At 44.4% G+C, this 26,783-nt stretch overlaps 14 protein-coding genes across 14 annotated transcripts; 6 read left to right on the forward strand and 8 right to left on the reverse strand.

Moving 5' to 3' along the window:
• Positions 1–183: 183 nt before the first annotated feature.
• PICMEDRAFT_16537 (hypothetical protein) lies at positions 184–2,282 on the reverse strand. Its single transcript, XM_019161247.1, has one exon. It carries the CDS (start codon positions 2,217–2,219, stop codon positions 372–374), a length of 1,848 nt encoding a protein of 615 aa, XP_019017812.1. The 5' UTR covers positions 2,220–2,282; the 3' UTR covers positions 184–371.
• A 314-nt stretch (positions 2,283–2,596) lies between these two features.
• On the reverse strand, positions 2,597–2,995 carry PICMEDRAFT_58946 (hypothetical protein; the record flags this gene model as incomplete). Its single annotated transcript, XM_019163330.1, has 1 exon — positions 2,597–2,995. One exon carries the CDS (start codon positions 2,993–2,995, stop codon positions 2,597–2,599), a length of 399 nt encoding a protein of 132 aa, XP_019017813.1.
• Positions 2,996–5,436: 2,441 nt separating this feature from the next.
• Positions 5,437–6,338, forward strand: PICMEDRAFT_16540 (hypothetical protein). Its single transcript, XM_019161248.1, has one exon. It carries the CDS (start codon positions 5,444–5,446, stop codon positions 6,224–6,226), a length of 783 nt encoding a protein of 260 aa, XP_019017814.1. The 5' UTR covers positions 5,437–5,443; the 3' UTR covers positions 6,227–6,338.
• A 621-nt stretch (positions 6,339–6,959) lies between these two features.
• Positions 6,960–8,816, forward strand: PICMEDRAFT_72746 (hypothetical protein; the record flags this gene model as incomplete). The annotated part of the gene is made up of 1 exon (XM_019164284.1): positions 6,960–8,816. One exon carries the CDS (start codon positions 6,960–6,962, stop codon positions 8,814–8,816), a length of 1,857 nt encoding a protein of 618 aa, XP_019017815.1.
• Positions 8,817–9,173: 357 nt separating this feature from the next.
• Positions 9,174–10,238, reverse strand: PICMEDRAFT_11680 (hypothetical protein; the record flags this gene model as incomplete). The annotated part of the gene is made up of 1 exon (XM_019159825.1): positions 9,174–10,238. The coding sequence occupies one exon, from the start codon at positions 10,236–10,238 to the stop codon at positions 9,174–9,176; it is 1,065 nt and encodes a 354-aa protein (XP_019017816.1).
• Positions 10,239–10,605: 367 nt separating this feature from the next.
• On the forward strand, positions 10,606–12,348 carry PICMEDRAFT_72748 (hypothetical protein; the record flags this gene model as incomplete). The annotated part of the gene is made up of 1 exon (XM_019164285.1): positions 10,606–12,348. The coding sequence occupies one exon, from the start codon at positions 10,606–10,608 to the stop codon at positions 12,346–12,348; it is 1,743 nt and encodes a 580-aa protein (XP_019017817.1).
• Positions 12,349–12,464: 116 nt separating this feature from the next.
• Positions 12,465–13,504, reverse strand: PICMEDRAFT_134594 (hypothetical protein). The gene has a single exon (XM_019160062.1). It carries the CDS (start codon positions 13,325–13,327, stop codon positions 12,674–12,676), a length of 654 nt encoding a protein of 217 aa, XP_019017818.1. The 5' UTR covers positions 13,328–13,504; the 3' UTR covers positions 12,465–12,673.
• A 430-nt stretch (positions 13,505–13,934) lies between these two features.
• On the forward strand, positions 13,935–17,249 carry PICMEDRAFT_21608 (hypothetical protein; the record flags this gene model as incomplete). Its single annotated transcript, XM_019162216.1, has 1 exon — positions 13,935–17,249. A coding segment is annotated over one exon (3,315 nt), but the record flags the coding sequence as incomplete, so codon positions are not given.
• A 196-nt stretch (positions 17,250–17,445) lies between these two features.
• Positions 17,446–18,675, reverse strand: PICMEDRAFT_72751 (hypothetical protein; the record flags this gene model as incomplete). The annotated part of the gene is made up of 1 exon (XM_019164286.1): positions 17,446–18,675. One exon carries the CDS (start codon positions 18,673–18,675, stop codon positions 17,446–17,448), a length of 1,230 nt encoding a protein of 409 aa, XP_019017820.1.
• Positions 18,676–18,981: 306 nt separating this feature from the next.
• Positions 18,982–20,928, reverse strand: PICMEDRAFT_72752 (hypothetical protein; the record flags this gene model as incomplete). The annotated part of the gene is made up of 1 exon (XM_019164287.1): positions 18,982–20,928. The coding sequence occupies one exon, from the start codon at positions 20,926–20,928 to the stop codon at positions 18,982–18,984; it is 1,947 nt and encodes a 648-aa protein (XP_019017821.1).
• Positions 20,929–21,358: 430 nt separating this feature from the next.
• On the forward strand, positions 21,359–22,917 carry PICMEDRAFT_16544 (hypothetical protein). Its single transcript, XM_019161249.1, has one exon. The coding sequence runs from the start codon at positions 21,425–21,427 to the stop codon at positions 22,847–22,849; it is 1,425 nt and encodes a 474-aa protein (XP_019017822.1). The 5' UTR covers positions 21,359–21,424; the 3' UTR covers positions 22,850–22,917.
• Positions 22,918–22,991: 74 nt separating this feature from the next.
• Positions 22,992–23,486, reverse strand: PICMEDRAFT_16547 (hypothetical protein). Its single transcript, XM_019161251.1, has 2 exons — positions 23,441–23,486; positions 22,992–23,331 (listed from the first exon to the last, which is right to left on the reverse strand). Exons 1-2 carry the CDS (start codon positions 23,463–23,465, stop codon positions 23,141–23,143), a joined length of 216 nt encoding a protein of 71 aa, XP_019017823.1. The 5' UTR covers positions 23,466–23,486; the 3' UTR covers positions 22,992–23,140.
• Positions 23,487–23,779: 293 nt separating this feature from the next.
• PICMEDRAFT_72754 (hypothetical protein) lies at positions 23,780–24,841 on the forward strand (the record flags this gene model as incomplete). The annotated part of the gene is made up of 1 exon (XM_019164288.1): positions 23,780–24,841. One exon carries the CDS (start codon positions 23,780–23,782, stop codon positions 24,839–24,841), a length of 1,062 nt encoding a protein of 353 aa, XP_019017824.1.
• Positions 24,842–24,912: 71 nt separating this feature from the next.
• PICMEDRAFT_33426 (hypothetical protein) lies at positions 24,913–26,433 on the reverse strand (the record flags this gene model as incomplete). The annotated part of the gene is made up of 1 exon (XM_019162824.1): positions 24,913–26,433. The coding sequence occupies one exon, from the start codon at positions 26,431–26,433 to the stop codon at positions 24,913–24,915; it is 1,521 nt and encodes a 506-aa protein (XP_019017825.1).
• Between the last annotated feature and the right edge of the window lie 350 nt (positions 26,434–26,783).

The raw sequence follows: 26,783 nt of genomic DNA on the forward strand, positions 1-26,783 counted from the left end.
AAGAAAAAAATGGTCTTCAAAGAGAAGATCACGAATCAGTCCGATGGTGTGGAGAAAACCAAAAATCAGTCGCTGGCAGGGGCAAAGGAACTGGGGCCCGGCCATCGCGTGGAATGGGGGTCTTTAAGCTTAATTAAGAGGCATGGAGGTGGAGATGGAGATGGAGAGGGAGATGAGATGGCGATGAGATGGCGATTGGGTTAGAGCTAGAAAGAAGAAATAGAGATTTGAACGATGATTAAATAGACAGAACTAAACTATATATTTTGTGTGTGTAGTATATATTATAAAATAGATATATTAGCCATATGTATTTACATGGAGAGCATGCATACTATGAGACGTGAGTGTTTTAACAATATACCCCCTCCTTAACGAGTGGCCATGGCCTTGGTGACGACTCTCTTCAAAGCTAATTCAGCCTTTCTCAAGTCATCAGCAGAGGAATCTTCGATTTCAAGAGCAGCTAAAGCGTCAGACAAAGCAGATTCGATCTTAGCCTTAGAACCCTTCTTGATTTTAGCGGACAAGACTGGGTCGGTGACGGTACCTTCGATGGAGGTAACGTAAGCTTCAAGTTTTTGCTTGGCTTCGTGCTTCTTGGAGAATTCTTCGTCGGACTTCTTGAACTTGTCAGCGTCGTCAATCATCTTTTGGATATCGTCGGAAGATAATCTACCGATGGAGTTGGAGATGGTGATGTTGGCGGACTTACCAGTGGACTTTTCCAGAGCAGTGACCTTCAAGATACCATTGGCATCGATTTCAAAGATGGCTTCCAAGACTGGTTCACCAGCTGGCATTGGTGGGACACCCTTCAAGTCGAATTCACCCAACAAGGTGTTTTCGGTACAGTTGACTCTCTCACCTTGGTAGACTGGGAATTGGACAGTGGTTTGGTGGTCAGCAACAGTGGTGAAGGTTCTTCTCTTGATGGTTGGAACAGTGGTGTTTCTTGGAACAACTGGAGCGAAAACGTTACCTTGCATAGCAACACCAAGGGATAATGGAATAACATCCAACAATAACAAGTCCTTGGTCTCGTCGGAGGTGGATTGACCGGTCAAGATAGCACCTTGGACAGCAGCACCGAAAGCAACAGCTTCATCTGGGTTGATAGACTTTTCTAATTGCTTACCATCGAAGAAGTCAGACAACATCTTTTGGACCTTTGGAATTCTGGTAGAACCACCAACTAAGACAACTTCGTCAATCTTAGCCTTGTCAAGACCAGAGTCCTTCATGACTTGTTCAACTGGAGTCAAGGTAGATTTGAACAAAGCGGAGTTCAAGTCTTCGAATCTAGCTCTGGTGATGTTAGCAGAGAAGTCTTCACCATCGAATAAGGAGTCGACTTCAACAGTAGTTTGAGCAACAGAAGACAAAGTTCTCTTTGCTCTTTCACAAGCAGTTCTTAATCTTCTCAAAGCTCTAGCGTCGTTGGAGATGTCCAAACCGGTCTTCTTTTGGAATTCCTTCTTGAAATGTTCCAATAAGTTGGTATCGAAATCTTGACCACCCAAGTGAGTATCACCAGAGGTTGCCTTGACGGTGAAAACACCACCAGCGATGTTCAAAAGGGAGACATCGAAAGTACCACCACCCAAGTCGAAAATCAAAATGTGTTTTTCGGTTTCGGATTTACCTGCACCTAAACCGTAAGCAATTGCAGCAGCGGTTGGTTCGTTGATGATTCTCAAAACGTTCAAGCCTGCAATGGAACCAGCATCCTTGGTGGCTTGTCTCTGGGAGTCATTGAAATAAGCTGGAACAGTGACAACAGCCTTGTCAACAGTTTGGCCTAATTTAGCTTCAGCAATTTCCTTCATCTTGGTCAAGACCATGGAGGAGATTTCTTGTGGAGAGAAAGTCTTTTCTTCACCTAAGTAAGAGACTTCAATCTTTGGGTTTCCGTTGTCGTCGACAACCTTGAATGGCCAGGTCTTGATATCCTTTTGGACGGATTCTTCGCTGAAAGCTCTACCAATCAATCTCTTGGCGTCGAAGACGGTGTTTTGTGGGTTCAAAGCAGCTTGGTTCTTAGCAGCATCACCAATCAATCTTTCTTCTGGGGTGAAAGCAACGAAAGATGGGGTAACTCTGTTACCTTGTTCGTTAGCAATAATTTCAACACCAGTGGTGTTGTCGTAGACAGCAACACATGAGTAGGTAGTACCTAAATCAATACCAATTGCACCAGCGTAAGTACCTTCAGACATATCTAGTTAGAGGGATAGTTTCTTGCCAAGGGAGAGGAGAGAGAAGGACAAGAAGGGGTTCTAAGAAATGGAAAAGAGCAAAAGCAGAAGAATCTTAAAAAGTGAGCAAGAACTGGAAGAAAACGTTGAGCTTGCACTTCGCCCAAACCAATCCAAACCCAAGCCAACCTCGCAGAGACCAGTGAAAATTTTTTTAATTTTCCATTTTCCAAAATTTTTCAGAAGTTTCATAGTTAGTTTTTTTTTTCATCCCTCTACGCTGGGAAAAAAAGCTGCGTGGGGTCGGGACACAAATGCGGGACCCGGGTACACGGGAGATGTGTGGAGAGGAGCGAGGGGGTATGTGGGTGGTGGTCCTAGCCGGTATCTAATCAGGTCTACTGATAAAGGAGCAGCTGTTGTTTCTTCCACAATCTCAGTTTTTCCTCGATAAGGAGTTGTGTGTGGTCGACATCGGACTGGGAGCCGTGGATGGAGACGAGTTGCAACGAGTGCGACGAGCCGAAGAGCTGGGTCTGCTCCAGCGCCATGTCGGTGCTAGTTGGACCCGTCTCGTGGATCTTGATCACCGCCGACGTCTGCTGCCGGATCTGCTCGATGGACTTCCCGCGTTTGCCGATCATGAACGTGACTGCCTGGGAGGGGAGCACGAGCTTCTTGTGCAGTACGGCTGGTTTGATCTCGGTGCTGACCGCAGCGAGCGGCAGTGGGTCCTGGCGCCGGTGCCAGAACTCGACGTCGTACGGCACCACGGACGAGCTGTCTGGCGGACGCATGTGCTCAATTGCTGCGAAACAGTCCTTGAAGAGAGCGAATTGGTGGCACAACACAAGAAAGCCAGCCGCGGTTGCAGACAGCTGTGCCGCCGCCCTGCCGGGGTCGATGTTCTCCTTGTGCTCGGTCTGCGATGCGCGTGCTACCCGCAACAAGGTCCCGGGGAGCAGGTGGTGGTAGAAGCGGTTGGCCTGGAGGACCTCCAGGCCGGGACTCGCCTGCACGTGCGGAACCCTTTCCGTGGGCACGACGATGTCGAGGAAGTGTCGCTGGTCATGCAGTTCCGCCAACGCCTGGATAGAAAGAGCTGTTAGTATGCTGTGCTGTGCTGTGCTGTGCTGTGCTGTGCTGTGCTGTGCTGTGCTGTGCTGTGCTACCTGGCCTTGCCTGCCTCGCGTTACGCAGCGTTACTTACCGACCCCACGAGCTCCTCCTCCTCCGTGCCGAACTCAATGAGCAGCATCCACGCCTCCAGCGTGCCTCCGACCTGTTTGAACGTCGCTGTGGCTGCTGTTGCCACCGCCACCTTGCCGAGAAGCCCTGTCAACACCTTCTGTGTCTGTCCAAGCACCCGCCGACTGTTGAGATGCACCGCCACGTGCCGTCGCCCGTGTCCCAGGTTCCCGCTAGTGCTGCTGTTCTCCCGTTCCCGTAGTGCTGCCTTGACCATGTCTGCCACTTGCACCGTAAAACATCCTGGACCCTGAACAGAAGAGAAGAGCATTGCCAGCTCATGGCGATGAGCCACTTTTTCAACCCTTCTGTACTCCAGCTGAGCATCTCGACACCTTCCCGATTGAGAAACTCCTTGCCCCGCCATTCATGTCCTCCATATTCCCCTGCGCCCCTGGCTCCTCGCTTATGTCAGCGCGGATACCCACCTCCTCTCCCTTACTCCGGAGAGCGTTCTTCGCTTCCCGCCCGCAACCTCCCGGTTCTCCCCCACGCCGGCGGTTTTTCCCCCCACGCCGTGACTACCGCCGGCGTGGGGGGCCGGCCGTTGGCCGGTGCGGGCGTGTCGCCCCTGCCGGGGGAGCTCTTGTCGGAGCGACAGACATTGTTATCTCGGGCACCGGCAGGCAGAACGGGGTGACGGGCAGAAACAGTAAGATATATAAGCAGGGCGTGTGCACCCCGTTGACGGAAGCGTTGCTGTGGTTAGCTTGTTCTCTTTGCGGAAACAGGTGTGGATTGCCAGGTTGGAGATTTGTCGGAAGAACACTTGTGCGGTAGCAGCACAGAAACGAAAAAGCACAGAAACGGCCACGCAGAAGCACAGGGCTCATCTGGATGCACCACAGATTTCTGCCGCTAGTATAACAGGTTAGACTCGAATCGAACAGGTCGTTCATTCCGCCCTTTACTACCCCACAAGACACAGCCAGACACATACCCCGCACACACACACACACACACACACTCACACTCACACTCACATCCCCACCAATGGCAGGCGCTCCGTTGGGAGAAATCATCTACGCAGCGGTGAAGCCCATCATCCGGATGTACATGATCATCGGCACAGGCTTCTTCCTCACCAGGAAGGGCCTTTTCGGAGTCACCGCCGCCCGCGCGTGCTCGGACATGGTGCTGATGATGTTCATGCCGGCGTTGGTATTTGACAAAATCGTGTCCTACATCTCGATCTCCGATATCAAGACCATCGGCGTCATCTGCTTCGCCGCCTTCATCATGTACACCATCAACGCCTGCGTGGCGTTCTTTGTCGTGAAGTTCACCCCCGTCCCGAAGGACCCGAAGAACCGGTGGGTCGGCGGCGCTTTGCTCGCCGGCATCATGCAGAACGTCTCCGACTTGCCCATTGCATACATCCAGGCCGTCTCCGTCTTCTCCACCGCGCAGCAGAACAAGGGTACTGCCTACGTCATCATCTGGCTCGCCATGTACGTCGTGACCCAGTTCAACTGCGGGCTCTTCCAGTTGGTCGAGTGGGACTTCAACTACACAGACAAGTACTACAAGTCCGCCGCCGACGACTCCACAGACATCGAGAAAAACGACGCCAGCTCGGTCAATACCGGTGTTGACGCCTCGAGCACCACAGCAGCCACAGAAAAAAAACTGCTGCTGGCCAAGCTCATCAGGCCTTCTCCAACAACGACAACGCTGGCGGCAGTGGAGGAGATGACGACGACGACTACGAAGACACAGTAAACATTGACGATTCTAACATGCCAAATCTGTACACTCCAACAACTATCACTTCGTTCTCATCTGAAAGCCCCATATCGCCAACCTCCTCTGTCGCTTCCAGCTACAACCAGCAACAACAGCAGCCACCACGGCAGCATGACCAGCAACAGCGCAAAAGAAGTCTCAGCAACAACTTGAACCCACGGCCCTTGACACTGGTGGCATCCAAAATATCGCAGCTGAGCAGAACTACTTCCAGAGCTAGTGCTATAGCACGAATCCCCTCTGCCAGAAACATGACCCAAGATGTTGATGCCCCAGACCACATCGACGACGTGATGTCCTTGAATCAGGAGCTTATCCGGGAATACTCCCGCGTGGAGCCTTACAACCAGAAGATGACCAAGGCCATGAAAATCATAACAGAAACAAACTTGACCATGAAAGATGTCGAAGAAGCAGGCTCCGACATATCATTTATCAAAAAGTACCATCTACACTACGTGATCTTCTTTCTACAAAACTTCAAAAAGCCCAATTCAGTCTCTCTCGTTGTGTCGATCACTATAGCCCTAATACCTTGGGTGAAAGCCCTTTTTGTTAACACAGGAACTGTCCAGGTTGCAAACGCTCCTGACAATGAACCCGCATTATCGTTCATTTTGATGTATGCTGAATATCTAGGGTATCCCTGCGTCCCCTTAGGTTTGTTGTTGATTGGCTCTGTACTTGCCAGATTGGAGTTCGGCGATATTCCGAAAGGTTTCTGGAAGTCAGCAGTTTGCCACACGGTTTTCAGATTGGCCATCTTGCCTATTATAGGCGCAGCCCTTATAACAAGATTCAAGAACGCCCACTGGTTGACCGACCCCATGGCGTTGTTTGTCTGTTCGATGGAATTCGCCCTACCAAGCGCTACAGTCCAGATCTATTTGACAGCAGGTGCAATGCGTCCGGGCGTGAAGACTTGCTCACCCTTGAACTGTTTCGGCCTATACTTGGCCCTACAGTATGTAGTCCTGGTGATTTCTATGCCCATCGTCGTGTGCTACTGCATCAAAAAGACGATGGATATGTGAAAAGACTTTTCACCATTCACAGAGCATTTGCATGGATAGATAGATAGATAGATAGATAGATAGACTTCTTTAATACTTTGTACACTAGCAGGAATCTAATTTTACTTTCCCTTCATCTCTCAAGCATGTCATTGTTGAGGCACGTTTCTACAGCCTTGCTTTTTTCCTTCCTCGCCACTAACAAATAATTCAGGAAAGCGGATCCTATGGAGCTGGTTAGCTGCGTGAATAATTGACCTCTACTGTGTTCTAATTACCCATTGGGACAATCTCAATAATTTGTTCCGTCTGCTAATCTGTGCCAGCCTGCTACGTTTGCTACCTCACAACGCCATTGTGAAACTTTTGCCCTTGCTCAATTAGCAATTGACCGTGATAGGGAAAGAAGGGTTGAGGCATAATATCTGACCTGTTAGAATTGAAAGTACACCCGCATTCTTCTGATCTATTGTCAAAAAACGGTTGAACTCTCTGCAAAACTGAAAAGGAAATAATATAACCATCAACGATTTTGAAGGTTTCACACCGTATACTATCGACTTTCCACAAGGGAAAGTTATCCAGCTACCGTTCATTTTTGCGTCATACATACCATTTTTACAAATACCTAGCTAAGTTTCTGCGTAAAAGCACTAGTAAGGATAAGATCTTTTTCTTTTTGCTTGATAAAGAGGAGCAACAAAAACATTATCAGCGGATATTGAATAGCTACAACAAAAGTGTTCGTAATAAAATGAGCGGGAATTACAATCATTCAGAGTACAACGACGAAAGCGTTTCGTCCTTCATAATGAATAAGATAATGGGAGCCTATAAAACTACAAAGGAATCTCCTTATGTCAGATCCATTTACCAGGAAACCAGTTCTGTTTTCAACAATCAAGGAGCCACTCCTAATTCGTTGAATGAGTTTGTTGATGCGTTGCCCGAAAACACACATATCACACTATATCCGAATTATTGCAAACATGATAATGGCGAGTATGTTACACGAGTGAAGGGAATTGTAACGGCTACAGGAATAGTTTCCAGGAAGAATCGTTTTCTATTAAGTATGGCACGACGAATCTCAAAGTTGAATGATGCAAACAGTGTGGACCAATCTCAATTTGAGAATGACTTGCAAGATGCCATAACAAATCAGGACAACTATAAATACAAAGATGATGATTCTTCTATTTCTTCCAGTAGTGTTACGCTGCCCAATGATACAGTCAAAACCAGGATGGAAGGTATATTGGCTAAAACTATACCCGGAACGTCACTGAATATAACCATTGGATCAGAAGAACCGGTAGATCAACTTTCGGGTGCCAAATTAACAACAGATAATTTTGGAATCTTTGATGTTTCTATTGTGACACCATATAAGCCAAGCTATGTAGCAGCATCTTCAGCAATCGATCCCTCTATCTTACAAACAACGACTTTGGAAATAATAGAGGCAAGGGGGGTCAGTGTTATTACTGATATTGATGATACTATTCGATTAACGGGAGTTTTGGGGGATAAAAGAGAAGTTTTTCGAAATATTTTTTCCAAACCATATTCAAGCTGTGAGGTTACGGGAGTTGCAGAATGGTTTAAGGAGCTACATGATGTTTACAAGTGTCCCATTCATTATGTTTCAAACTCTCCTTGGCAAGTTTTCAATGTTGTTCAAGGGTTCATGTCATACTTTGAGTTTCCCGTTTCCTCTATTCACTTACGTCAGTATAGTGGGAATCTGTTAGCATCTTTTACTCAACCAAGTGCAGAACGTAAACGTCCTTCTCTTGTCACCTTGTTAGAAGATTTTCCTGAACGAAAGTTTGTTTTAGTTGGTGATACAGGTGAACAGGATCTAGAAGCATACTTGTCATTAATCCCTAGGTATGCCCCTCAGATATTGGCGATTTATTTACGTGTGGTCCCAACATCTCTCAGTTCTTTAGGAAATGATGCTAAAGTTTTAAAAGAATTGAGGAAAATGATAGCTCAAAGAAATACCAAGCGAGCTCCAACCAGGAAATTGAAAGTGGATAATTTCTTGCGCAATCCTACAGGAATTGATTCAGACGATTCGGATTACGAATTTTCCGTTGCATCAAAGTCTTGGGTCAACAATACGAAAGCAGCAAATGAGGGGCAAAATACTGCTGGTCCAAAGCATTCTAGGCGTAGATCTAGCATTGATCTGGCCAAAAATACCATAAACACTGCAGTCAACATAACGAAAGTAAAGAAGCTAGCGCCTATTGTCCCGAGAAAACCTGTCAAATTAAGGGGTACGAAAATCTTAAAAATTGACGGAGTTGTTTCGCCAAAAACTGGCCAAGCCCTTAATCAAGCAACCGATATCTCCCCTAAAGAGCCTCTGATGGCTGATGTCGACTGTGATGATTATATGGAATTCTCTGATGATGAATTTGATGGTGAAACCTTGGATGCTAATGGAATTTTGGTGGAAGACAAGAAGTATGGATTATGGAAACAAAAGGTCAGAAGAATTATTGAGGAGGTCCCGGAACATATTCAAGTAAAGTTTTGGGAGGATGTTCAAAGTGTTCGTGATGACAGTGAAAAATTAATCACTTATGAATTGAAGTGATGCACCTAGTTTTATATCTCATAGTTATAGTTGTTTTACTGGATTAACAACTGAAAAATTTATAGAGGCTTTGCAACCGAGAGAGAATGTATTGGTTTGAAGCGGTTATTTATGGTATTATTGATTAGTTATATATTGTTTATGGCTTGTAAGTAGTCTTCTCCTCTAAAGTATATGAGAAGACAATCAAACTTCACAAATGTAAAATATAAAAAATCTAAAGTCAATATTCCACAAGTTCATTTCGGTCTCATCGAAATTGAAACCTAACCCGGCAAAGAATCCACACTCTTCGTGTCGAATGATACATCATTCCCCATCAATCTAACATACTTTTCACTATTCATGTACAAACAGTCAGTCTATCCTATTAGCATCAGCAAAGGCACCAGTACCATCACCATAATCTTTGACCTTTGGTTCGTTCTCATCTTGAATATCCTCAACTGCTTTCTTGAATTGAGACATATCAATTTCGGTACCGTAATCAGCTCCAATTTCTTCTTCTCTGAGGAACTTGTCTTCGAATCTCTTAAGAACAATTTCCCGTCCGGTGAGTTGGGGTTTATCCTTTGTCTGCATGTTGAGTCTTTTCTGTCTGTGTTCTTTCTTCCATTTGGCAAAGGTTTCAGGGTTGATAGGAGTGAGATTTCCTTTTGGAAGTTTATCTCTCTCCGTTTCAATGAACTCCTCAAGTGTTATCTTCGGTTGGTTTTCTATAGCCAACTTCTCCAATCTTCGTTGTTCCTTCGTTTTCAAAACAAATCCAGGAGGAAGCGAATGTCTGTATTTACATTCCACTTTGTTCTTTGGATCACTGTTAGGACAAACCCAAAACCATCCATACTTCCCGTCCTCGACTGCCTGGATAAAAAACTTACACACTTTGTCTGTGGTGGTTTTAGGGTTACCGTGCTTAGACGAGATAACAGACCGAAGTTTTTCTTCGTCCCAGTTGTCCATCGTGTCTGCAAGTTTATCTTCTTTATCGTCCTTGTCGTCGGTATACAAGTCTCTCTTGGCCGATTTTCTGGCTATATTCATATCATGGCTGAACTTACAATTCTTCCCTCTTGTACACGTACCGAGCTTGAAGAACTCACACAATATACTCTTTGGATCCACTCCAAAAGGCACTTTTTGGGTGCCGACAGAACCTTGAAGAAGCTTCAATGCCTCCTTCTTAGCCTCGTCTGCAGCCTTCTTTTCTGCGGCACGCCGTTTTGCCAATTCTTGTTGTTTCTTGAGGTCCGGAGGAACACCAGCTTTTACCTGCGTAATAAATTCCTGGACCTTTTTGGACTTATTTTTGTTCTTGAGACCAAACGTTTTGTCGTCTGCATTCTTGGCTTTAGACTTCTGTTTGGCCTTTTTTTCAAGCTCTTTTTGCTGGTTCTTACCGCCGTTCTTCTTTGGAGGCATGCTTTACTTATCCAAGATGGAACTTGATGTAATTGTGCTTTTCAAAGGGGGCCTACGGCTTCTTTCGTTTTTCTGGCCCACAGTCGTTCTTTTCAATCCATGCCTGAGGAGTGAAAAATTTTTGTCCTCTTCCGACATCTGAGAACGGCCACAACAGTGCACCGCGGTTGCCAGCAAGAGGGCCGGGGGGCAGAGAGAGAGGCCGGCTACTTGTTTAAGGAGACCAGCCATAACGTCACAGAAGATCTCTCCGTTGCCTTTGCCCCTGGCAAACCAGTTTCATCTTTGCTGATACAGGACGGCAGCCGGACAGAGAAAGCAAATTGATTGGCTCTAGTGCACATTGTTTCTCACTGCTAGTAGCAATATGCTGAAGATCGGTAAGAAACAACACAGCTCTTTGTCACATTCCGTAAAGGGTAGACTATCTTTGGAAAGAGGAAACTATTTCGGCTCAAATATTCTGACTTGTTCAATCCATACTCTGAAGAGACCCGTCGTTTATTCACACATGCGTAGAGGGGTCAATATTGCCTTGTTTTCGGGATTAATTCTTGGTGTTTCGTACTACGCAATGACCAACAATGCCCTGCGTGCAGATTCTAACGGTGCAAGTATGTCAACTATCACCAACCCATTTAGTTCCAACGCTAAGACCCCGGGAGAGCAGCACTTTTTCTCTACAACCACAACCAACTCTCTCAACTCTGGAGGTCCTTCGGCCCAGCAACACAAGCAAGGGATCCCTGTTTTCACCGACAAAGAGGTGAACAAGAGATTGAGACAGTACGAAGAGAGTTACTATGTTAACAGAGGTAAAGGTGTGTACAGATACGATATTTCCCAATTGCCAAGTAACAATCCGATTGAGGACGATCGTGCTGAGAAAATAGTCCAAGTGCCGGTCCAAGATGTTTACAGCAACAATGAAAAGGTGGAGGCCGATTGGCATTTCTGGACCGTGTTTGACGGTCATGCAGGGTGGAACACCTCTGCTTATTTAAGAGACAACTTGATTGACTATGTGATCTCCGAGCTGAATGGGGCTTATAAAGTGAGCGAGAAAAATCTTCGTCTTATACCATCCAACGAGGTCATTGACAAGGCAATCAAGCAGGGATTTGTCAAGCTAGACGATGAGATTGTCAACAAAAATGTTCAGAAACTTCTTGACTCGTCCAATAAGAATGCAGCAGCAGAGCTGCTTATGCCTGCATTATCAGGTTCGTGTGCATTGATGTCTTTCTATGATACGCATAGTAAGATATTGAAAGTGGCAGTCACAGGCGATTCAAGAGCTTTGCTTGGGTCTCTGAATGAAGAAAGTCACAACTGGACGGTTGAGGTGTTATCCGTCGATCAGACAGGTTCCAATCCAACAGAAGTTGCCAAGTTATTGAGTGAGCATCCTAATGAACCGAATGTTGTACGTAATGGGCGTATTTTAGGATCGTTAGAGCCATCTAGAGCATTCGGTGACGCACGTTATAAGTGGGCAAAGGATATGCAAGCCAAAGTATACAATCAGTTTTTCGGACGCCAGTCACCTGCAAACTTGAAGACCCCTCCTTATGTCACTGCTGAACCAATCATAACCACACATGAAGTCAATCCAACCAAGAATGACTTTATGGTCATGGCATCGGATGGTCTTTACGAAATGTTATCCAATGAAGAGATTGTTGGTCTAGTGGTAAAATGGATGGAATCCAAGAAAATGGTAAAGCCGAAGAGGGGCATATTCAGCTCAGTATGGACGAGTTCTAAAGATAAAAAATTACCGGAAGTTGTTGATGTTTCTGATAAGGCTGGTAACCCAAAGCAAAGATACAGAAGAACGAGCAACATGACTGGCTATCTGCTGGAAGACGAAAACGTTGCAACACATTTGATTCGTAACGCGTTGAGTAATGGAGGGAAGAAGGACGATGTCAATCTGCTGGTAAGTATTCCATCCCCGTTGAGTAGACGGTACAGAGATGATTTGACAGTTACTGTTGTCTTTTTTGACGATCATGAGAAGATCACTGGATCGGCTAACGGAATGTTGGAGATCAACAGAGCCGCCACTGCCGGAGGTTTAGATGAAAACGTCCGCTCGAAGCTATAATGATAATGCTGTAATGTTTGGTTATGTATATAAATATATGTCTCTCTCGTGTTTGATATAAAGGCGATTCATTTCATACTTGACGAATCAGTGTAGAAAATTATCAACCGCGTTATACATCATTCTGCATGTATACATACTGCTATTTAAGGTCAGAGCTATAAAGCACAATTTATAAGAAGGGACAAAACTCAAAAACAAAATATTGGTGTAAGAAGAAAATGGACACAAGAAAACAGAAGAGGAGCCAGAGGAACAAGAAGGGAAAAGAAGAGAAAAAATGGGAATTCGATAAGAAAATTCTAAACAGCGAAGAAACTCACATTCAACACGAGCAAGCGTTCTCATTTACATCGTGCTGTGGTGCTGCTGTTAGATCTATTCTGTTGTTTTGTGTCTGTGACTGTGCTTCTTCTGGTTGGGCCTTCTCTAAGTTCTCCAAGAGTTTTTCGCCGATAAACATGAAAACTTCGTTAACGTTGTAAGCCGTTTTAGCAGATGTCTCAAAAAATACAGCGCCTTCGTCTTCAGCCAAAGTTTTGCCCTCTTCCACAGACACCTTCCTTGCGCCTTCGATTTCTTCTCCCGTCTCTTCGTCCAGAATCAAATCGAACTTGTTACCCACCAAGGCAACCACAATGCTCTTTGTCGATTGCTCCTTCAACTCTTTCATCCAATGTCTGGCCTTGATAAAACTTGCTGGTTTGGTCACGTCGTAGACAACCAACGCAGCTTGGGCGTTTCTGTAGTATAGGTGTGCCAAGTTTGCAAAACGCTCTTGGCCTGCAGTGTCCCATATCTCGAACTTGATGGTCTTGTCTCCGATAGTACATCTCTGGGTTAGGAAAGCGGCACCAATGGTCGGCTCCTTGTTTTCCTGGAAGTCATTTGACACAAATCTCAAAACTAGAGAAGACTTGCCCACGGCCGCTTCGCCGAGCAAGACCAATTTAACGGGTATTTGTGAAGAAGCAGACATTTCTTTATGCGGATACTAATATCAATCGTAGGAAAATGCGTGTGTAGCAGGAATCAACCGGAAGAGCAGAGTATGGTCTGTGTAGAGAGTACCACTATTTGCAGACAATCGGTGTGTACGTCTGCGTGTATCCCGTACTAATAGCTCCTATTTTCCTCCAAAACCGCTGGCCTTGAGGGCCATGAGAACCGTCATTTCGTGCCATCTTATCTTCGCTATTGTGAGAGAGCCTCTCTCTCTTTCTCTCTTCGTTCTGCCTACTTTCCTCTCATAACGAGAGAAGGCGTTCCTAATTCTGCACCGCCACATTCGCAGTTCGGCAATGATGTGGCGCAGCATGCTTACGTTAGCTTTGGATTATGTAAGCCATGTAAGAAATTATGTCATTGAGGCATCCGAAAGAGGAAATCGGAGTTTCTGCACCATGATTGTGGAGGGTGCTTCGGAGTTGGGAGCAAGGAGGATATAAGAAAGCACAGCAGCACCTTTGAATGTTTTGTCTTGGTTTCAAAGAGCTCCCTGTGTAGATTTTTGTACAGGCTTCTTTGTTGGCTACTATTCTTGCAATTCAGCGATGTCCGAGGCACCTTCAGTTCATCGGCAGCTCTTTGCTGTGCCGTATTCTTGTGAACAGAGAAGCTATAATCTGATAGAACTTCCTAACGGAATTCGTGGCTTTGTTATAGCAGATCCGTCAGAAGACTTGGCATCTTGCTGCTTGACAGTGGCCACGGGACACCATGCAAACCCCGATGATGTCCCTGGTTTGGCACATTTGTGTGAGCACATGATCTCACTTAGCTCTAAAGACTTTCCCAAGATTGATGCATACAGAAATGCCGTGCACTATGCAGGAGGAACTCGAAATGCATTGACAACCAATGAAACTACAAGCTTTTACTTTAGTATTCCCATCACCGCCTCCTCAAAAAACCAGTCTGATTTCGAGAACATATTGGATATTTTCACATCTAACTTCAAGAATCCCAACTTCGAATCCAGCTACTCTAATCGTGAGATATATGCTGTGGATAACGAGCACACGCTTAACAAAACTAAAAGGCACCGATTAGCTTTTCAGGGGTATAAGCTGTTGGCAAATTCCAAGCACCCATTCTCAAGGTTCTCGACTGGCAACTTTGAATCATTGACAAGTAGTACACAAAATGGTAACACACATTCACAGTTGAGCACTTTCTTTGCTTCTGAATACACACCAGACAGGATGGCATTTGTCTTGAGAGGGCCTCAATCTTTGAATTATTTGCAAAAGCTGGCACATTCAAAGTTTGGCAAGATAGGTGAGTCCAAATTTAGTCACAGTCATATGCCTAATGCAACATCTCCGCTAAACGCAAATGTATGCGAACAAGTGTGGTCGAAAAGATATGATTGTAATGTCTACAATAAGATCAATCTACAAAGAGCAGTTCTAATAAACAAAGATTTGGATCCTCTTATCCGTATTGCATTTCCTGTGTGCTTTAAAAATTTGAAGATGTTGACAAAAAAGCAGATTATGTTTTATATCAACTTTTGGTGTGAAACTTTTGGATCTGAGGCAGAAGGTACTATTGCTTCAGAGCTGTCTCGTAGAGAGCTAATTATCTCGATTACAACAAAAACTAGTTCCATTACGTATGATACGGTATTACTCGAAATTGAACTAATGCTGACTCCAACTGGGACTTCATACATTTCTCAAGTAATAGATGTTGTTTTCAATTATATCTCTCTATTTACAAACAACAGTCCCAAGTTCACCAAACACTTGGCTAAATCAATGTCCCAATTTAACGGTATCTCCATTTACAATTTTCTTAATGCTGGAGTAGAGTCGAATTCTGCTTGGGAAGAGCGATCTATAAGCAAGAATATGTTACTTGATATCAGCTCATTTGGAGCGTTCTTTGTCCAAGGATTGCACATTTATGATCGGGACACAAAAGGGTTTTGTGGTGGGTACTCAGAAAATAACAACGCAAAAGAGTGGTGGATCAAAGAAGCAGAAGCATTTCAATTATTTGCAAAAGCTGTATTATATTTAGGTAACTCGCTCGTCAGTTTCGTTGGCAATGTTGCACAAGTAAATTTAGATTGGATTAAACAATTGCCCGATAATTACCATACAGAAACAGATTTTGAGTTTGATTTCAAAATTGGAATGTTGAACCCCGATGTTGTGAGTTTTGATAGGAAAACATATAATCTGGGAATTGCACCTCCGAACATGTTTGCAGATGATACGATTAGCAATCAAACAGCATTACTTCACAATGTATTGCGCACAGTACAAAGCTCTGCTAACGCAGCTTTGGGTTATTCCGTAAAAAATATAACTTTTTTGGAAAAGCCAATTCTATTCCATCATGACCAAGGGTGCCAATTGTGGATCAAAAAAGAGGTTGATCCATCTTTTAAAAACAAAGTCTTGGTCACACTGGAGCTCATTAATACAACAATTGGAGCAAAACCTTCCCTGGTCATTGCGTTGGAGATTTTAGTTCAGCTAGTGAAGTTTAGAGTGAACGAGTACTTGTACCCAGCGTTTACCATGAATTATTGTTACGATTTATTTCCATCGTTTAAAGGAGACTCTGGTTTACTGTTGCACGTCAGTGGACCAAAAAACAAATTTGATGAGGTATTGAAGGTTTTGATAAATGAACTCAAATTAATTTCAGATTCAGTTGCAACATGTGTCCCAATGAAAGAGTTTGAAAAAGCAAGAAATGCCGTGCTTCTGAAGTATAAAAATGCAGAAAGTATGTCTTCAATGGAAACTGCATCTTTAGGCTTAATGGCAAGCATCGAGGAAAACACATGGATGCTAGATCAAAGAGTTGAATCTTGTGAAAAAATGACGATCGAAACTTTGTCATCTGTATTGCCCAGAATATTTTCTTCCTGCTATCTAACAGCTTTTGTACAGGGAGAAATCGATGGACACCTGCTAAAAGACACAATCCTTCCAATTGTAACCAAACTTGTTCAGAAGTTTGAGGGAGAAGAGTATCAGTTCCCTTCCTCTGTTATGTTGCCACAAGGTTCCAATTATTTTGTTCATTCATTTACAAAGGATCATACAAATTGTGTCAATATTTTTTTCCAAACATCTTTGCGAGATGATATTGTCAAACGGTCGCTAACAAAATTTATAACCTTCATGATGTCTGCAAGTTTAGTTGGTAAGATCAGGACAGAATATCAGCTAGGTTACATAGCATTGGCAGGTTTAAAATCGATGAGAAAAACTTTGGGTATTCAAATTTTAGTTGTTAGTGGTAGCCACTCGGCGGAGACGCTGGATTCAAAAGTAGATAGTCTCATCATGGAATGGTTTAATCAAACTGTCAAGAAACTGAAGACTTTGCAACTAAATGATCTTATTGACAAGTTCGTTACCTCAGAAAAGGCTTCAAACAGATCTCTGGCAACAACAAGTGGACAGCATAGTTTGTTTTTTGGTATGCTTGGAAGTTCTGGCGGGGATAAAAAAATCATAAAACAACATAACAGCTACTGGGAGCAAATTGAAAATAAATCCTATGCTTTTTCAAATAATGAACAAGGGGAGGATTCAATTGATTTAGAGAGTATTCAGCAGCTTTCCGTTGAAAAAGTAGTTGACTTCATCAAACTAGAAATCCTTCCTATCTCAGAAAAAAGAAGAAAGCTGTCTGTCCAAGTAGATTCCAGATGCTCGAAGGAAGAAATTGAAAGTAAGTTCAAAACAATTCAGCTATACATCTTCTTATCGTCTATGGGTTTGCCAATTAAAAAAGAGCATTTGGATGAGATTTTGATTGAATCTGGGGATTCGCAAATTGCCTTGGCAAAACTTTTGTACAAGTATTTTAGAGGGAAAGGAAAATCAATGACCTTGATAGTTGCAGTAATGGCTAAATTGTCAAAATCTTTACTTTTCTCAAACAGTGAAACGTTAGCAGGTGAGGAAGCTATTGCTGAAAAAGTTGAAATTAGTGAAAGACATTTGAGAGAGTGGCAAACTGCAGTGGGGTTTGTAAGAGATAAAGTCCCACTCGAACAGAAGCTTCAAACCTTTTTTTGATCGTAAATAGTTGTAGGGGTCTTGAATTTTGAATAAACTTCTGACTTTATTTTTTCTTTCGGCAAACCCAATATTCGCATTTGTATTTCCAGTTACCTAAAGATTTAGCATCACCAGCATAGGAAGACTCTATTCCGCTTTCGTGTTCCACAAACTCGAACCCTAAATCCGTCACCAAATTTAATATATCGTCCCGTGACAGTTCTAATCCCTTTAATGGGGTTGGGACGTCAATTACTTTCCCATCTGCAGCTTGAACTTTTACATTGTACGCGTTGTCGTCATTTTCAAAATGCCACAGTAAAGGTCCAAAATTTATCCAGTAGCCGTCATCACACAAACAGTGTTTTATAGTTCTAAGGTAATCTATGATGTTGGTTGCGGTATCTAAGAAAAAACATGTTGCCACTATTTTGAACTTGCCCGAATTTTCTTCTCGGAACTCCATTGCCAGAGGATCATCAGTAACTAAATCACTAATTTTGTTCTTATTGAAGGGCCCGTATAAGTCAGTGAATCCGCCAGCAACCATAGACATTAGTTCTTCAACGGGAATCGATGGATGATCTTCAGTTATCCTCGACATATCGGAAGGGTTAAAGTCAGGGAAATATATTTGACGACACTGATAATTTCTCTTTTCAACATTAGAGCTTTTGTGGATGAACGGGCACAATGCAAAATTGTTTTCACAGTAGGTGTTGTTAAGTATAAAGTTGGAGTTGAGTAGCATGTGATATGAGATCTCGTTTCCTTGAGTTCGGAATCCCCTTTTGACGAACTCTACTAATAATCGGCCAAGACCTGCTCCAGGCACTAGTACTTCGACATCCGGTCTCGAGTCAATGTCAGGAAAAAGCCTTTCGGCAGCACCAAGAATCCGGCCAAAAGATATCTCACGCTCTTCTTCCCCGTCGCTGGACCATTCACGAACGTATTGACTCATCATGCCGAGAAGACGGTTCAAGTCTGCCGATGTTTCCGGAAACCAAGTCTGAGGCTCGCCTGCACCCCAAGAAGGGCCCATTGAGTTGGCTACAAGTTCAAAATACTGACCGTTCAAAGCTGCTGAGTGTTCGAGTTGTACTGTGTAATCTGGAAACCAGCTTATCAGCGTCTTTTCGTCGTCAGCTAATGAGTCAAATTTCAATTTTTTGGGATTCACAATCTCTCTAAGAGCCCATGCCTTGTATCCCAGGTGGGCACTCAAAACTGTGGTAAGCGCTTTATACTCCTCAATATCATGCGTGCTTCCTTCTGTGTTATTGCTGTCCATTATAAAGATGTTCCGCTGACAGGAATGGTGCAGGTGGTCGCTGGACCGTTGTTCAGTTTTGGTACATCATGGTGTCAACAGTATCTTTTCGATGTACTTGCGAAAAAAGTGAAGGCGCTGTCACTGAGGGCGAGGGGAAAAAGCCTGCGGTCGGCTTCCCAATAGGGATAATCCCTCGATAAGGACTGACATTTAGCACTTCGATTTACAGTTCAATCAATATATTTCAGTCCATAGAGCAAGCTTGAAGTGTACACTAAATTTACAAAACTGTAGAGACATTGAGGTTGCATTCTTACACAAGCTTCATTTCTCGGAACTCAGTTCTTCTCTCATCTTGGTGTTTTGTTTGATCAAGGTTTCGACCTTATCTGTCAACTTGTTGATGTGATCAATGATCTGGTAGCTATCAAGACTCACACCTGCATTGCTTGCTTGATTAATCGGTGGCTTCAAGTTCTCAACCTTCTTTCTCCAAGCAGGGAAGTGCTTTGCAAACTCGGGTTCTGTGCTTTCCGCGTCCCGCTGTCTTTGCAAAGCTTGGGCAATCATGTGTCTGTTTGCCTCATCATTCATTGTTTCCTCGTAACCGTCAGTTAAAAGCCACTCTCTGTTTTCTTCGTTAGCATCATCGGAGAGGTTGAACTTCCTGTTGTAGTTGATTCTCCGGGCCTGCTTGGACTCGTAGTTGGCAATGATACAAAGGTATGGTGAGTACAAAAGCAACATGATCTTGTTGCAGATGTTGTTAAACAGCTTTCTGTCCATCCACCAGTAGAGAGGAAGGTCGAGGAGGAAAATCTCAATCAAGTTGAACGGTGGAAAGAAGATCTTTGCATCCGGTGCCCTGATGTATTTCAAGACTCTGGTTGCATATTGGTGCAAGTATTCGTCGTTTGCATTCTCAATAACTTCTGAATACGCCTGAGAGAACAAGGCAATCAAGATATTCAAAAGAATAACAGTAACAAGGAAGTTGTAGGAGTAGTACAAGATACTACCGTACGGGTACGCGAACCTTTCGATACTGTTGAAATCTGGCCCGCTGAGGATGGTCTGGAGCATGTTGGTGATGATGAAATAGGTCAAGTCCCTTTTACCGTCTGCCTGGTCTAATCCGACGAATGCTTGCAAAAATCCAATGATTACCACGGACAACAAGAAAAAGAATATCAACGACTCCTTCATCATGGTGTTGATCATGACAATCATGACGCCGAAGAAACGGTAGAGGTCGCAGAAAAAGAACATGCGGATCCATATGAAGGGAGCAGCCACTGCAAGGAACCTCTGCGAAGTGATGTTATAGGCATCTGCATTCCCCGAGTTCAAGCAGTAGACAGCCATAACACGGAAGGCGTAGGAGATGAAGATGATGGCGTAGAGGGTATCGTTAAAGGCACTTGAGAACTGGATGTAGTTGGAGCCAAAGTGGTAGAACCGCTGAACCTCGTCGAGTGCAAAGCCGAGGGTGAAGGCGTACAGGAGCAGTTCTGCAAAGTTGAACGAGTCTGGCACGGCGTCGATGTTGGCGACAAACGTGTAGAGCCCCAAGAAGAGAACGGCAACAAAGATTTCGAGGAGGTTCTGGTATAGCGGAGTCTGGATTCTGTCCGGATCGAAGTGGCTGGCGAAGGAGGTGTTGGCCTTGCCGTTGAACAAGACGTACTCGGAAGGGTCGTCCCTGGACTGGACGATCCAGCCGACCCACAACCACTTGATGCACCGCTGGTACCCGGACGTGGAGATGATCATCGAGTGGGTGTCGGCAGCCAACTCGAGCGCGTTCTCCGGGTCAGAGTCCTCGTCGTTCAAGTTGATCGAGTACCGGTGGCAGAGCATCGAGATAAACAAGTACTTGTCGTCCTTCTCGTGCTCAATGATGATGCACGCCAGTTTCTGCGCAAATAGCGCCCGGCTGCCGTAGATGTCGTTGTTGGCGAGCTCTGCCTCCGCCAACGTCTCGTACCACCCGGCAACCTTCAACAAGCAGAAAACAAGACACGCCTGGTACCGCCTGGCGGATGACACCCGGTCCTCCCCCTCTCCGCCGGCGGCGCCGTAGACTGCCTTCAATGTGGCATCGTATGGGAGGTTCAAGTCAAAGGACTTGATCCTCTGCGCAGGAACAGCCAGTGGAACAACCGTGTCTATCAACTTTTTCAGGTTTAGAGCCACACGAAGGGCCTGTCTCGGGGACACCGCCTGGTAGTCGTTCCCCTCCTCGTCGTGCCACATCGGAAGTGTAAGCATTGCACTACTACTGCTCTGTCCAATTGGCTTCACTATTACCCCACTGCCTCTTCCTTCTGCCCGCAGGCCCTTGCAGAACCTCCACTTCACTTCGTTGCTGTCTGCCCTGACGCCGTGTCCTCTTTCCGCCATCTCCATCGCCATCTCTTCTCCGGCTCCGGCTCTTCTCGCGCCTGCCCGTCCCGAAAAGCCGCCGGGGGACGCGTCGCGGCGGGGTGCCTTTTCGTGGGGATTTTGTGGAGACTTGGGGGGGTTTGTGGGAAACCGGCGGTCTTACCGCCGGGGAGGCAGCGGGAAAAACACCGTCGGGGGAAAAAACGCCGCCGGGAAAGGAAAGATGGTTCTCCCAGGTCCCCACCGAAAAAAGCCCGTGAGACACGCTTGTCGTCAAAATGACGAGGCTCATGTTGCAGACGTGTACCGCCCTTGGCACAGCGTCATTTCAGGCTCCAAAAGACTTCAGGAAGAGCCATTTGCAGCAGAGAGAGCACACTTGATGAATCTAGCCGGAGGAAAGCTACAGGGCTTGCCCAAGGCTCTCAGAGAGAAGGTAGAGAAGATCGTGCACGAGGCTCCTGCCAGTGAGGAGGTCTTCGAAGCGGTGATAGATCACTTCCAGCAGCAGCAGCAGCAGGACAATCCAAAGAGAAAGAAGCTGGAAAGCGGTGTGCAGCACCCTCTGGCGCCGTCTGCGGCCACGATATCGTCCCTAGAGGGCACAAACATCATGCTACAGCTACCGGATCTCTCGATCCAGTCGCCGTTGCGGAAGAGACTCAACTTGCTCTTCGGAGCGGTCAAGGGCGAGAAGAAGGCGTATCTGGCGTTGACAAAGTCGCTGGAGGCCAAGCCTGAACTCCTCTTGCGGTCGTTGAGTCCTGACAACATCAAGTTTGCAGCGATCCTGAACGTCCCGGAAAAGAAACCGCTGCGGTACCTGCTCGTCGACTACATCCACAACGACGGCGACGTCTTCAAGAATGATCCGCTCTTGATCCAGTTCAACAACGACCAGCTTGAGGAGCAGTTTGGTTCCATCTTGAGCGGGAAGACGTTTGTCCAGTATCTCACGTCGCAGCTGTCCTTAATCGACTTCAAAGTGTTTGACTGCACGTCCCACGACGAAACCTTCTCTGTCCAGGCCTACAAGGGCAACAGGGAGGGATACCTCTATTTCTTGCCGAACCACGTCATCTTCGGATTCAGGAAACCGATCCACATCTTCAACTCGACGGACATCGAGAGTATAACGTACAACTCGATCACAAGACTGACCTTCAACGTGCTCCTAGACGTGAGGATACACGGCATGGTAGAGAAGTACGAGTTTAGCATGATCGACCAAAAGGAGTTCGAAAATATCGACAGTTACGTGAAGACCAAGGATGTCAGAGACAACTCCATGGCCGACGAACACAAGGCCCAGAAACAGCTCAAAAACAATACAGAGGCTCCAAGCGACCTTGCCGAAGCCGCCAAGTTGGTTCCGGGCGGAGAACAGTTGATTCCTTCGGGCGGCGTTCCTGGCGTTGCCCATGGCCAAGATGACGACGAGGACGACGAGGACGATGACAACTACCACATCGGTGATAGTGACGACGATCATAGTGACAACAGTGGACCAGAAGACAATATGGAGGAGGAGGAAGCCAACGACGAAGATGGGCACAACATCGGCGAGCAAGATGATGAAGACGATGAAGATGACGACAACTACGACGATAATGGCGAAGAAGGAGATGATGATGATCTTGTCGGCCACGAAGACGATTACACTACGGGCTTCACCCCTGGCTCAATTGTGGGGCTCGACAGCTTCGGTGCCTTCGATGAGAATTTACAGGAAGAGCTCCAAGACCTTCAGAAGGATATGAACATAGATATCAATGAACTACGGAAGGAAGGATATATCGATATGTAGAATAGTGTAGTATATCTCTGTATGCTTGGTCCCAAAAATCAGGCTAATAAAACTAATTTATCGCAAAGTTGATTGTAAAAACGTGAATAATAAATAATGATATAAAGAAGGCCCACACATGGAAAAAACGTACTAGAAAATGGAACGTATCGAGCTGAACCGCTTTTTCCATTAGTGTGCAAAAGAACCCATTATCGGAAATATTGCGTCACACAACTAACTGAAGGAATGTTGTGAGCCTGTTTTATGTAAGATGACAGTTGTGTTGTTGAGATGTATGGTATGGTGGGTTTAAGCACTGGCTTCTCTGAGCTTCTTGAGCTTAGCCAATCTTAGTTCTAGGAGTTCATCGTTCTTTTCAACCCAAGACTCAAAATAGTATCCGACGGTGGTCGTGAATGCTGCTGAGTAGACAAAACCCATAGGAGCATGTAATAATGGGGCTTGTCTGATACCCATTTGTAAGGCTCTTACACCGACACCTGTCGAAAACGATATGTAGATTACAGATGGACATCGTATGGTGGTTAGTATCGTAGTTCAGTCCGGAGTTTCATTTCAACCGCTGTTCCTTCCAGCGTTGCAACATACCAAAAGCAGTCCAAGCAAGTAACATTTTCTATTGTTTTTAACTTCTGTGTGTTGAAGCATCTATTAGTTCGGATATTCACCCCTTCTGTCTTATTCCGCAATCTCTTCTCCAAACATGTTCTTTTTGGACTTTTCGCATTCCCCTCACGAAATCTAAATGACACGATTCCAAACGACAGTGCTTGCAACATTTTGGTCGTCGCGCAAAAGAAAACCAAGTTCAAAAAGGTATGAATCCGGCTATCTTTAGTTGCCCAAATAGGGAATACTGTTAAAAACAGAAAGCTCGTGTCCTACAGAGCCATCCGATAGATACTGGTGACGACTAGATCGCCAAGCATGATTTTCAAAGACACATTTTATAGAGTCTGCAATTGCCAAGTTTCACTGTTTTCTTTCTTGTCATACTTAGTTGACTGGTTAACCTATTTTATTGTACTATCAGCTGCAGTAAACTGGCAGTTGTTTGCAGTCACCAGATATACAGATTTCAGTATAAATGATATAAGTATCATGCATGCTTACAAGGCCGAAAATGAAACATATGCTCCAGTTTGGTATCTTTTGATATTGATTCTTCTAATACCTTTGTTTATTGTGGTCATATGCTGCCTGTGGTTTTTGAGGAATAGAAACAAAAAGAGAATGCTCTGGGATATGCATGCGGCCATTTTGGGGAGCTTGGGTTGCTGTTCATCACAATTGCTTTTAGTAGTCATTATCAAAAACATTGCTGCTGTTCCTCGACCTGACTTTCTAACACGGTGCCAACCAGATTACTCGACAATCCCAGTGCTGGGGAGTCTATACAATGTAGACTTCTGTCAGAATCCAGACGAGTCATTGATAAATGATGGTTTCAAGAGCTTTCCTAGCGGCCACTCATCAACTGTTTTTGCATCGCAAACCTTTTTGGTTTTGTTCTTGATAGGGAAAATAAAAATGTCAGGATCCTCGTATTTTAGTTGGAAGCTTGTGCTCTCCATTATGTACCCGTTGATTATCTCTTGCAAGGTTTCGTTTTCAAGAGTTTCTGATCATAGGCATAGAGTAAGAGATGTTTTGGTGGGAGACTTAATTGGTGTCTGCTTTGGGACCTTGTTCTATTTTATTTATTTCACAAATCCTTTCAATGGTGCTCCATCTTTGGCATTCTCACCTAGAAAATTTGAAGTAGATGAAAACTCCGAAGGCCTCTTCGGACTAAAAATCTCTACTTACGATATTGACAGCAAGGAAATTTCATACACTGAATCTGTTGATGATGGTAACAATCCTGCATTCCCTAAATCATTCTCCCCTTTGTGTTATTCTACTGTGCCTGTGAAATTGAAACATACGTTCAACAATCGTCCGAATCGTCCAACATCAAATCCAATCGGCAGCTTGTTCTACGTGTAAGCATTTTTTTGTTTGATATTAATTTTGTGCATAAGTAATATACTCGGACGGTAAAATCGCAAATATTGGGATCATTTCCCAATACAGAACTTGGAGAAAACAACTCCTAAAATTTCCTCCACGCCTATAGCTTGGCCAGTAATCTTCCCTATTCCTTCTACACTCGACCTCAATCCCTCAGATGCCATTACAATATCGTCAATTTCTTTAAATTTGTAAAATTCACTAAACCCATAAAGGACATCATTAGCGAGTATTTCCTTTGCTCTATTTGAAATAGAAATAGGATCTTCTTTATCTGAGTTAGTAACCTTTTCAAAACGAGCAGTTAAGTTGCCAATCAACTTTTCAATGCCCTCATTCTCGGTGCAGCTAATGAACAGGATGCTCTCTTGAGGAATGCCCAGCCTTTCGGAGAATAAAACCAGTATTTCTTCTCTCATTTCCTTAGATATTAAATCGCTTTTGTTGATTATCAACATGTTTTCCTTATCAGAGTTTCTCACCAAGCTTAAGGCATGAGCCAAAAACTCAGTTTCTGTGTCTAACTCGTCGGCCGGCAATATCAATATGTTGATATCGGCCTCCATTGATTTCTTTTTGGCTCGCTTAATACCTTCCTTTTCTATTTCATCCGTACTCTTTCTTATACCTGCGGTATCTCCTATGATTATTTTATATCCGTTTATATCAAGCGGAACGTCCATGGCGTCTCTTGTTGTTCCAGCAATGCTGCTTACTATTGCCTTATCATCCTGAGCCAATATGTTAAGTAAACTGCTTTTCCCTGCGTTGGGAGGGCCAGTCAACGTTATTTTGATGCCGTCCAGTAGTATTTGAGAGCGTCTTACTTTCAAAAGATATTCTTCAACTTCCTTTTGCAAGTCTACTATATCGATGTTGACATGGTCAAAAAGATCATTGACCTCATCTATGTCATGATCTTCACCGAAATCTATGACTGTTGTTAGCAAGGCAATGTTTCTCAAAATTCTTTCTCTCCATTGGTTGAATAGAATGTTTGTCTCACCCTTCATTGATGATAAAGCACTGACTCGCTGCATTTCTGTTTCTGCATGAATGAGGGTGTTGATTCCTTCTACTTCTGTCAAATCAAATCGTTGATTCTGAAAAGCACGTTTGGAAAATTCGCCCGGCTCAGCCAATCTGATAGGGGATATAGGTGAATGAAGCTTTCCAATCGTGCTCATTACTCTGTTAATCACGGCAACACCACCGTGTAGATGTAGTTCAAGTAAGTCCTCACCCGTGTAAGATTTAGGAGACTCGAAAAACAATACCAAGCATTCGTCCAGTAATAATTTCTTTGATTTTCTTTCCCCGTATACGTCTGACGTCGTTAGAGTATCATATATCTTCCTTACAGATGCAACCCTATGCTGAGGGGTGGAACTTGAATGTGTCAACTTCGTGAAGATCTTCTTTGAAGCGGGTCCAGTGATACGGATAACACCGATTGCTGCCCTTGCTGGAGCGGTGGAAAGTGCATAAACTGTCGGAGAAGCATAGTTGATGCTTTGCTTGCAGCTTAAGCAAGTACCAAATTTTCTCAGGTAAGTAAACTGTGGCATTTGACTTGTGTAGGTGTCTGTTTCCGAATTGAAAAAAAAGCTTATTATTGCTCACTGAGCTCAGATAACATGAAAAATTCATGTACATCGCCCTCAACTTTTCATCATGTTTAGAGCGTGCCAAAATTATAACCGCAAAAATAAGGATTGGAGTTGTACAGTATTTTGATCGAAACAATATACATGCTTCTGTTCATGCAGAGACAATTATGAAAGGATATATAAAAACATATACATACATACTGTTTTATTTAAAAATACATAAAAAAAGATGTCTCACCAAGCTATAAAAGTCAAAGAGAACAGTGGATAGTGAATAAGCAGGTAGCTTTGTTGAGTTAAAAGGATCG

This window comes from Pichia membranifaciens, assembly GCF_001661235.1.
Source record: "Pichia membranifaciens NRRL Y-2026 unplaced genomic scaffold PICMEscaffold_3, whole genome shotgun sequence".
In the NCBI taxonomy this organism is placed as follows: Eukaryota; Fungi; Ascomycota; class Pichiomycetes; order Pichiales; family Pichiaceae; genus Pichia; species Pichia membranifaciens.

Excerpts from the sequence above, each read along its gene's own strand:
- PICMEDRAFT_134594 (XM_019160062.1), bottom strand. The coding sequence starts at position 13,327 with ATGTCTGCTTCTTCACAAATACCCGTTAAATTGGTCTTGCTCGGCGAA.
- PICMEDRAFT_16547 (XM_019161251.1), bottom strand. The coding sequence starts at position 23,465 with ATGTTACTTGCTTGGACTGCTTTTG. Across the intron at positions 23,332-23,440 it reads ACTTGCTTGGACTGCTTTTG|GTGTCGGTGTAAGAGCCTTA; the intron begins GTATGTTGCAAC and ends CGTTTTCGACAG.
- PICMEDRAFT_16540 (XM_019161248.1), top strand. The coding sequence starts at position 5,444 with ATGACCCAAGATGTTGATGCCCCAGACCACATCGACGACGTGATGTCC.
- PICMEDRAFT_16537 (XM_019161247.1), bottom strand. The coding sequence starts at position 2,219 with ATGTCTGAAGGTACTTACGCTGGTGCAATTGGTATTGATTTAGGTACT.
- PICMEDRAFT_16544 (XM_019161249.1), top strand. The coding sequence starts at position 21,425 with ATGAATCTAGCCGGAGGAAAGCTACAGGGCTTGCCCAAGGCTCTCAGA.